We start from the raw sequence: 10,425 nt of genomic DNA, 5'->3' as shown, positions 1-10,425 counted from the left end.
GCCTGCAGAACTCGGGGACTGACTGGCTGGCCAGTTCTGAGACCCTGGCACCCGGGTCAAATGAGCACTGTGCACTCTGCAGGCTCCCAGGTCCCTGAACCCGGTTCTCTGGAAACTGTTTGCCTGCCACATTCAACCCCCCTTCCCAGTCTTTGGAGCCAGAAGGTGGGGAAAACCTCAGGCCCATTTTTCATATAAGAAAACTAAGGCCCAGAGAAGCTAAATGCCTAGCTCAGGATCACAGGGTAGAACTAGGTCCTAGACCTGGACCTCTGACTCGGGCCTGGTGCCCATTCCACTGGGTCAGCCAAGAACAGCACACAGAGATCCTTTCCTGTGTCAGCTTCTTATTGGGTCTCATCCATGAAATGGGGGCATTAGCCCTTAAACAAGCCTGAGGTCTGAGTCTTCTGAGACAAAGCTATTAGTCTTCTGAGATAAAGCTATTCGGGGTGGAGCCCCCAAAAGTGACCAAAGGGCCTGGCTTTCTGGACAGCCAACATCACTTTACCAAGGGGGAAACTGAGGCTAGAGAGGGGGTCATGGAGACCCCGTGACTTAAGGACAGTGACAGTAAGGAGATCCAGGTATCCCTACTCTGGCTTCAAACGTCCAGAAGGGAACCCTTCCTGCCAAGTCCCGCTGCCCGCCCTACTGCCACACATTTTGCAGAGAAAAAGCTTTCTACAAAGGCGTTTATTTTTCCCAAAATACACCACCAGTTAACAAAGTCCCTCAGAGTCCCATATTTAAATTAGAAATCCCCACATCTTTCATTCCTGGTGAAGGGAGGGATGTCAACAGGAGGACATCAGATCATCAGAAGTTTACTCCACTGGAGGCTGGGGACCGGCCAGAGACAAGCCAGGAAGTGGCTGCCCAGGCCCAGAATAGCACCATGGTGGGAGAGGGGGCTGTCCCTGCCCCCAAGCTCCAGCCAGCGAGGAGAGGCCCCAGGCTTCCTCTGTGCTGCGGCTCTCAGCTTCCCGGGGTCTGTCAGGACTTGGCCGCCTGCCCCCCTGCTCATGCCTGGAAAGACACTTTGGAAACCATCAGATTCTCCAGTCGTGGTGAGAGGCTTTGCCCCTCTCTCCAGGTTTCTGCCCCCACCCTCTGTTCTGGGTAAGGATTAGGGATGGGATGGGAGTGAGGTATCCAGGGAAGTGCGGTACAGAACAGGAGTACAGTAGCGAGCCAGGCAGGAGCCCCTCACAACCACTCTTTCCTCACGGGTTTCCCAGCTGAAGGGCAAGCTCCTTAGGGAGCGGCTTGTCTTCTCACACGGGGTCCCCAGCACCTAACATAGCGCTGACACCCCACAGATGCTCAGTGAACATTACTTGAGTGGATAAACGAAAGGGAAGTCAGGAAAAGCAGAGGGACAGAAGCTGACCCCAAGGGGGCCCACACAGCCGCCCAGAGACCCAGTGTGACCAGCACGTGCTTCCCGTGGGGAGGGCGGGCAGAAGGTGGGGCTCACAGGGCACAGCCCAGGGCGCCACGGAAGAGACGGGGCCAGGGGAGGTCCTCACGTGTTCCAGCACGTGCACCTGCATGTCTGCATGCCTGGGGGAGGGGCCCTGTCTTCACTTAGCAGGACAGGGGAAAGGCCAACTTTAGGGACAGAGCAGAAGGAGAAGCTTCTAGACTCGAGGAAATGCTAAGGCTGCAGTGGCCCTGTCAGAGGAGACAGAATCACGGGCAGGTGGGAGAAAAGGCTGAGAAGTGATAATCGGTGACTGTGTATCACATCTTTGAAGAAAAAAGGCAGCCAGCTGGTCCATGTAGCATATCCATTGGAGAAATAAGGCGGCAGGATGATTTATGTATCGTGTCACTGGAGAAATAAGGCAGCAGGATGACTTAGGAATCATGTCCGTCGGAGAAATAAGGCTGCGGGGTGGTCTATGTATCGTGTCCTTTGCAGAACGAGTAGACCCGCTAGAGTAGAAGCCATCCTTTAAGGGCAGAGAAGCCCCCTGCCCAGGGCTCACACTGAGGCCCCAGTGCAGCCGGAGGTGGGAGCCCCGGGGCAGGGCAGCAGCTCCCTGGTCCTCATGGTCAGGCTATTTCTGGTCCATCATCTGCATTTCATGATGGGAAGGAGAAAAAGCGGGGAGAGCATTAAATGCAGGAGTTCTACTGTCGGGAGTGTGCCAGAACCCCAGGGATGTGGTCACATACTCAAGGGGAAGAGTATGTGTGACAGGGCCCAGCATTCTGACTCGCAGCCCCCTGCATCGAGCACTGCCCTCGAGGCTCAGACACACACACACACACACACACACACACACACACACACACAGCAGCTGGGCATCAGACAGACCACGAGGGTGCCTGGGGGAGACTGCCCAATCCTGGCCAGCCTCTTTCTCAATCCCCAGGGGTTCACCCACCCTGCACACAACCCTCCCCTCTGTCTGGCACACTCTTCCCTTCCCAACTCTGCCCCCACACCCTCCCTGTCCTTTGATCCATCTTCTTCACCCCATAGATTCACACCCCTGGCCTCACTCCACTCCCTGACCTGCACGGAGAGTTTAGAAGACGGACCGGGGCCTGTGTGACCCTGCCCCTCCCTCTCCCATCCTTTGGGCTCCATCTGTCCCTGGAAGAGTAGCTCTCCCTTCTGGGGACTGCCTCTGTGCTTGTCCAGCCTGGCCAGAGACCAGGGGGCCAGGCTGCCACACTGGGGAGCAGGGTCAGGCGGCCCCCTGCTCCACACAGCCAGGCTGACGTTTTGATCTCCATCTGCTCCATCCTTCTATGCCTCATTTGGTTCAGGACAACGGGGAGGCGGATAATTTATGTCCATCCCTCCAGACCCCAACACAGGCCTCCACTCCCGCCATGGAACGTTCTACAGCATTCTGAAGGGCTTGCTATACAGAGCACTTCTGCATTTGGCACCTTGGCATCTCGTAAGGGAGGTGTGACAGGAACCCCCCTGGAAGGTTATGGGCAGAGACTTAAAGCGAGGTCTCCCCTAGGGGGCTCTGTCTTCTGCATGAGGCTGCCTTTCTGAAGACCCCTCACCCAGCTTTTTTTTTTTTTTTTTAACAACTTTATTGGGGTATAATGGCTTTACAATGGTGTGTTAGTTTCTGCTTTCTAACAAAGTGAATCAGTCATACATAAACATATGTTCCCATATGTCTTCCCTCTTGCGTCTCCCTCCCTCACCCAGCTTTTATCACGAATTCTGCACAGGTTTCTGAGGGCCCCACTGCCCCCCACCTCTGGGAGTTTCCTGAGCACAGGGCCTATGTCCTTCCTTCCTTTCTTCCCAAAGAAAAGCTCAGTGCAGGGATGAGCCTCCAGGGACTTGGTGAAAGTTTATTTCCTAACAGGGATGACAAGGCAACCTGAAAATTATTTAAGGCTCCATAACCTCTGGCCAAAAATTAAGGTCCCAAGACCTTTGATTTTCTAACTGGAAGCCACTCATTTAATGACAAGTCTGCATAAAGGAATAGTTTGTTCAAAATACACATGCACACAGACACACACACACACACACAGATACACATATATTTATACACAAACACACATACGTAGATGTGGCTCTTGGTTACTTTTAATAAGGAAGAATCTCAAACTAAACTAACCTCCAACCAACCACTTGCTAATGTAACTGCTGATGTTCCAGTAATCTAAATAATAATGATTGCTAACACTTAGTAACCACTGACTGTGGACCAGGAACGTGGCTGTCTAGCTGAAAACCACATTTCCTAGCCTCAGCTGAGTTAGGAGTCATGTGACTAGGTTCTGACAAATGGATATAAACGGGAGTGACGGGAGCTATTTCTAGTCAAGCCCTAGAAGAAAATGTCCCCCCCTCTCCTCTTTCCCCCTTACTTCTGGAGGGGCTGTGGGAGCTGCAGCAGCTACTCCGGACCTGGGGCTGGAAGCTTTGAGTGGAAGAAGACAGAAACCAGGTAAGTGGAAGTTGGTTCCAGGGCACCAGTGGCCTTAAGACAACCTCGACTCCTGTCCTGGTTAAGCCTCTATCATATTTGCGTCCTGTGAGAGCAGCGGGGACCTTGGTTTCTCTGCCATTTCAACAGGAGGGAATCGAGGCTGCTCTTCTGGGGAGGGAGCCTCAGGGCAGCAGTGAAGGGTGATAATCACCCCCACCAACAACAGCCCTCCCCAGCCTCCTACACACAGGCGCACAAACACACAGATACACAATCTCAAACACCACGTGTCTTTACCTTCTTTGCTTTCAGAGTGTTTCAGAGGCCGCAGGGCTGCAAAAAAAGGAAGCAGTACACAGTGAGGCGGGCACCGTGAAAAGTGGTGGGGTAGGGTGTTGGGCAGAGGCATAGGAGCCAAGGAAGAAATAAAGGCTAGAAGAACTGGGAGAAGGCAGGAGGGAGAGTCGAGAGGGTGAGGGCAACATCACAGCACCAGAAAAGGGGCCCTCGGCTGCTATCCCCAGACCCAGCTCCACTCTGGCTTGTCACTCCTCCCCCGGGCCTCAGTTTTCTGCATCTCTATAATGGGAACAACTCCCCGGCCCTCCTACGAGCTGGAGATGTGAGAGTACGCTGAGCCGGCTCTACAAATAGGGTGAAGTGAGGCACTGAAGGAGGCTGCAAGTGTCCCCTGGTGGGCCTGGGACCCAGTGCTCTCTAAGCCTCCCTCTTCTCCCCACTCCCTCCCTTCTGCCAATTATACCTGCCTCCGAGCATGAAAAATGAGGCCTGATCCCAGGGCTGTCTCCACACTGGCCACACCCGGGGACACCAAAGGCAGAGAATTAATTGACATAATTTACAGCAGTCCCCAGGGGTCCATTTCCTGCCCTTCCTTCTGCGGGTGTTGGGGGGAAGCTGTGTCAACTGGCACCATCCCAAATGGCTCAGTGGGAACCTGCCTCCCCCAGCTAAGAAGCCCAGGGAAGAGAAGGCAGTGAGGCCTCCAGCCCCCGCTGGGCTCCAGGCTCGTGCCATGCCCTTTGCAAAGTCACTCGAGATAGCTTCAAAATGGCCCTCTGGGGCCATCAGGGCAGGACGACATTTTACAGATGAGAAACTGAAGCCCAGAGGAACAAAGCACTTTGACCAAAGTCACACAGCCTCTAAGCAGAGTGGGACTGTGTCAGGCGGATAATACCGTCCTAATAACAGGCCTGCAAAGTATGGAGCCCTTACAGGCACCAGGTATGACACTAGGCCCTTTAGATACATGATCTCATTGAATTTAACCCACAGAACCTATGAAGGGAGCAGTTAGGAGGAGACTGAGACCCAGAGAGGCAAAGTGACTTGCTCAAGGCCACTCAGCTTATATGAGCTGGAGCTGGAACTAAAACCCAGGCTGCCCTGTCTCCTGAGCCCTCACTCCACCCCTAGGAAGCCACCAGACTCCACAGTGCAGGCCCCTCAGGGTTGAGTAGCCTGGTAGGCGGGTAAAGGCAGAGGCAGGAGACACGAAGCAGCACCCGGGAGACCTGCCTGAGGTCTAACACTGAGCAAAGACAGACGCACCTAGGTTGGGAGGCCTCAGTCCCCGGGACACACTTCATTCAAACCTTCAAGTGAACGTGGTCCCTCCAGACGCTGGAGTCCTCTCCCCTGTTCAGTGCCAGCTCTTAGCTCAGACTTACCCGTCTTAGATCCTTCTCCATCCCCATCCTGGTCCTCAGCGCCTGGAAGAGTGAACCAAAACTTCCTCAGCCCCACTTTCATCATTGAACTTCTGCTCCCGGGAGCACGAGAGCAGGTAAATGGGGCTGAGCAGGCCCGGTCTATGGTCCAAATGCGGGACACAGGGTCAGAGACCGGCACAGAGCAGAGTGCTGTGGCAGGACGAAAGGGACCCCAGCCTGGAGCCCGCCGCTCACCTGGCCAAGGACCACCTACTTGCCCCTCCACCATCCACCAGCCCCATCACCCACCGTCCACTCGCCCACCAACCCAGTCAACCACCACCTCCAACGTGCATACCCACCCGTCTATGGTTCCTCATCCTTCCGCAGCCTGCCCAGCCACCTGCCACACAGGCAGCCACCCACCTGTTCCAACTGACCAGTCTCCTCTCCGTTCACATATGCTCTCCTTCCTGACACCCAGTCATCTCCCACCCCTCACCATCTACCTTCATGTTCAGCCACATACCACCCACCAGGGTCAACTCACCCACTCACCAATGTCCACTCACTCACCCACCACTCACTAGAGTCAACTTACCTATCAAGATCAAACCACCTACCTATCAATGTCAACTCACCACCTACCAATCACCAAAGTCAACTCCTACTGACCCCCCGGCCCAAGCAAACAGCAGCTGCTTCAGACCCTGCCCCACTTGGAGGCAGACACACCCTCTCACGGTGACACGCAAACCCACGAAGCATTCACGCTTGTGCTACTCGAGTTCCGTGTGCTTTCACTCACAGACACTCCCATGTGACATAGGCTCTCACAGTCACGCTTGTTTGCACAGACACATCCATCCCCTTGTCACACATCCACCACTCACTCCCAGTCACACTCATATCCACACTCATCCTGCCATGTCTGCACACTCACAGGCAGGCTCACACCTGTTTACAACACATGTTCGGCCTCAAGATCACACACACACACAGTCTAGCTGCATTTGCACACCCACACTCATTCTGTCACTGGAAAGTGACACTCATGTTGATGTCACAGACACACTAACATACCCAGAGACACACGCATGCACACACGCACACCCCCCTCTCTCACTCACCTGCATTCTCTTCCTCACAGCTCTGTTTGATCTTTCTCCAGCACACGAAGGCCAGGGCTACCAACAGTGCGACGAGACAAACAGAGAGCCCCACGGTCACCCACAGGGCCTCAGGGGGGAATGTCATGGGCTGCCCTGGGAGGGGAGATGGGGAGAATGGAGAGAGACAGTCATGCCTGGCCCCCAGTGGCCCTGAGGACAGCCCCTCTGCCTCCAAGGTGTGAACAGGGGCTCCTACCCTCACTGGGCCCCGACACCATGAAAAGAGCTTACTTAAGTTCCCGGGCCCCTTCCCTGCCCAACCATACACCCTCTAAACCCTGACGGCCGTGGCTGCCGTGGACATGCCTCAACCTGGGAGGGCTGAAGAGTCTGTGGTTGATGATGCTCAAGAACCTTCCATGGCTCCCTACTGACATGAGAATAGTGCTTCAGTCTTCTTCTTTGTAATTCCACTGCTCCAGCCAAACTGGTATCCTAACCATTCTCTGCAGAGGTTCCTTCCAGCCCCCTCACCATTGCTGCCAGTTTCCTCTACCTAAAAACTGCTCCCTAACTCCCCATCTAGCTTACGATTCCTCCTCGGGAGGCCCTCCCTGATTACCCCAGTCCCACCTGGTGATACCCCCCCCCCCATCTTATAGATCAGGAGTTGGCAAACTACAGCCCGTGGGCCAAATCTGGCCTGTGGCCTGTTTTTGTACAACCCTTGAGTTAATGATAGTTTTACATTTGTAAAGGGTTACCAACAAAAGGAGAGGCAGCAGCAGCAGTAGTAACAAAGACGGTATGTGGCCCACAAAACCTAAAATATACATTATCCAGCCCTTGACAGAAGATGTTTGCAGATTCCCGTGTAAAGATGAGGGCGGACACTGAGGGTGCCAGAGTGAAGGCTCTGGGTTTACCCAAGAGGAAGAGACTTGCCAGGGGAATGTTTCTGTGAAACGCTGAGGGCAAAGGGAAGGAGTTGAGCCACCCTCGCCTGGGTCAGGGCCAGCAGCTGTTCTGAGCACACCATCCTCCAGCCCAGTCCCAGGACCCACGCGGGGTCCTGAGCAGAGGCCCTGGAGACGACAAATCTAACAAAAGCCAGGGGGAAGGCAGCTCCTGCAGAAGGTGCTGTCAGAGCAGACAGCAGCGCCATGAACCCTTGGGCAGTGGAGACCGTGACACGGATGCAGGGATTTGCAGCCAATGTCACTTTCAACGGGCGTGGCTGGCAACGCTGCCGCTCTGGACATTGGCAGCAAAGGGACCCATCACCCTGGTGAGCAGGAGCAGGGGAGGAGGACAGGAGCTGATACGAGGGGCCTGGAGGGTCAGTCCCTGAAGCTCATGGAAGGGACCTCTGGGAATCCCAGGGTGAGGCCCCTGCAGGAAAGCAGAGCCACGGAAATACCCAGGAGGAGGGGCTCTTGCTATGGCCACCCTCAGGCTGGTGTTGGTGCCTGGAGCGCAGGTCAGACTTGCCCTCAGCCCACCAGTCAAGGACAGAGCGGGGCTCAGACCTGCATCTCCAGGCTCCACGTCCAGTGTTTGCTCCATAAAGCCCCCTCCACATACAGCACCCCCGCGAGCGGGAGAGACCAGGCTGGAGGACTGAAAGTCTCAATCCCAGAGTGTTTAACAAGGCTCAAAGCTGCCTGAAGCAAAATACAGGCCAAGGGCTCCAAAGTAGGCCAGACCTGCTCTCACAAAAACAGGAGGCTGGGTGGTGGGGAGGAGAGAAAATTAGGCTGAGAGGCTAAAAGTTGGATTCTGGTTCCGGTTCATCTGCTCACGGCAGGCTGCCGGAGCCAAGGGCCACAGACCCCCATGTTTGAGTTTAGAGGGGCCACAAACGCTCAAAACTTAAATGCAAGTGACTGCATATATTATCATGCATCCAATTTTCAGAGAGGTGTCTAATCACCGAAAGAGTCAGAGCCCCTGTGCTAGCCTGTGGCCTTGGGAAAGTCCTCTCTTCTCTCTGGGTTCCAGTTTCCTCATCTGTGAAATGAAAGCACTTTAAATGTCAGCTACTGAAATTTTCAATAAAGATTTTTCTCTTAGGTGGGGTAAATGTCCCCAGTGAGCAGGAAAGGAGGATGGCAGCTGACATGAGAGGCCAGTCCATGAAGCACACGGAAGAAACCCCTGGGGATCCCAGGGTGGGGCTCTTGCAACAAAGCATGGAGCAGAGCCACAGAAGTACCCAGGAGGAGGGGCTCTTGCTATGTCCACCTCTAGGCTGTTGTTGGTGCCTGGAGCACAGGTCAGCCTTGCCCTCATCCCACCAGTCAAGGACAGAGTAGGGCTCAGACCTGCATCTTCAGGTACATGAGTATAACCACATTTATATTCACAAGCCCTTTCTACACAGTGTGGCGAATATCCAATTCAGCTCAATGTGCAAATTATCACAGAGTTCACCAATCCTTCAAGGTCCCCTCAACTCCCACCTGTCCCTAGAGACTTCTCCTGAAACTCCAGCCCGTTCTGACCACCCCCCCCCCCCGCCTTCTCTGAAAGCTTCACATTCTCTGTCAATCCTGCTCTATCTAATATTTCTGATTCTCTCCTGTGGATACATCAGACCATATACTGTTCTCTAAAAGGTCAAAGAGACCCCTCGGGACATCCAACAGCCCAGGGCAGTGACTCCTCCACGGAAAGTACAGACCTGAGGGTCTCCAGAAAGAGGGTGGGATCAATCTTGGGGAGGGGGTGGGCAGAGGGAACACAGCCTTGCCAGAAGGAAAACCCTAAAAGAGAAGGAGGAATGAGCCTGAATTTCTAGAAGGCAAGTGTGATGGGCACTGCCTCTGAGCTTGCAGAAGTGAAGGCCACGTAATGTCCATGTAAGTGGGGGCAACAGGAAGATAGGAATAAGTCTGTGAGTCCAGAGGCTTATGCAGAAACTGGCCACCAGGGGAATTAGGACTTGCATGGGCTGTGGGTCGGGTGGAAGTCATGGAAGAGAAAATAGGAGAACCAGATGGACAGAACGTGCTGTCCTGACCCCAGAGAATGCAGGGAGACCCCTGGGAAAGCTTAGTTGGCCCATGAGGAGGGACAGAGGAGCCAGAATGAGGTCCAAACAAGGATTAAGACTGCCTCTCCTGGCCTGAGTGTGGGCCTGAGCCCGCTTCACCTGAGTGCCACTCAGGTGGGCACTAAAGGAAGGGAAGTGTGTCTGGGCTAGGACCCCAAAACCAGAGATGGCGGCAACTGCCACAGGGGCGGCGTTGATCTAGTGTTTGACCACATGGGGGCAGCAGAGAGAGCCGGCTGTTCCAAAGGCTGCCTGGGTCCCGCTCAACTCCATCAGGAGAGCTGACATTGATGGGGTGAGGGGTATGGCCACCTGGAGAGGCCCAGCTGTCTCTCAGGGCCTCGCAGACAGATGGTGCCCAGCATCAGATGGTGATGTAGCAACACCTTCCCAGCACTTGGAGAGGTTCCCGTAGGAAAGCACTCCAGAGCCATGCCTCGTGGCTGCTGCAGAACTCCCGCCCACACCTCCAGATCCAGGCAGGTACTCAGTTCCCTGCACAAGAAGCACAAGGACCACCTAAGACACTCTCAGAAGGGCAAACACTACAAATGATTCCTATCAGCTCGATAAAGCAAGTCCCTTAAGGACTTCTTGGAGTAGAGTCTGAAACACCTGAAATGTATGAAAATGTTTTAAGTCTTCTGACCACCCAAGCC

The 10,425-nt window shown here is 54.4% G+C and overlaps 1 protein-coding gene across 3 annotated transcripts in view; it reads right to left on the bottom strand.

Annotated features, from left to right (window-relative positions):
- Window positions 1–681: 681 nt before the first annotated feature.
- CD276 (CD276 molecule) overlaps window positions 682–10,425 on the bottom strand; it is a 30,602-nt gene continuing 20,858 nt past the window's right edge. The window contains exons 7-10 of one of the 3 annotated variants that reach the window (XM_027123560.1): window positions 6,730–6,864; window positions 5,618–5,659; window positions 4,221–4,256; window positions 682–2,084 (exon numbers count right to left, since the gene is read on the bottom strand). In XM_027123560.1, coding sequence (XP_026979361.1) covers window positions 2,062–2,084; window positions 4,221–4,256; window positions 5,618–5,659; window positions 6,730–6,864 — 236 coding nt within the window. In that variant the 3' untranslated portion in view covers window positions 682–2,061. The other 2 variants (XM_027123559.1, XM_027123562.1) reach the window with 2 other exon arrangements.

Source organism: Aethalodelphis obliquidens, unplaced genomic scaffold, assembly GCF_003676395.1.
Source record: "Aethalodelphis obliquidens isolate GAN/ISIS:26980383/991018 unplaced genomic scaffold, ASM367639v1 scaffold26, whole genome shotgun sequence".
Lineage (NCBI taxonomy): Eukaryota > Metazoa > Chordata > Mammalia > Artiodactyla > Delphinidae > Aethalodelphis > Aethalodelphis obliquidens.
Note: the sequence above shows the minus strand (reverse complement) of the source record. Positions and strands in the feature narration are given on the sequence as shown.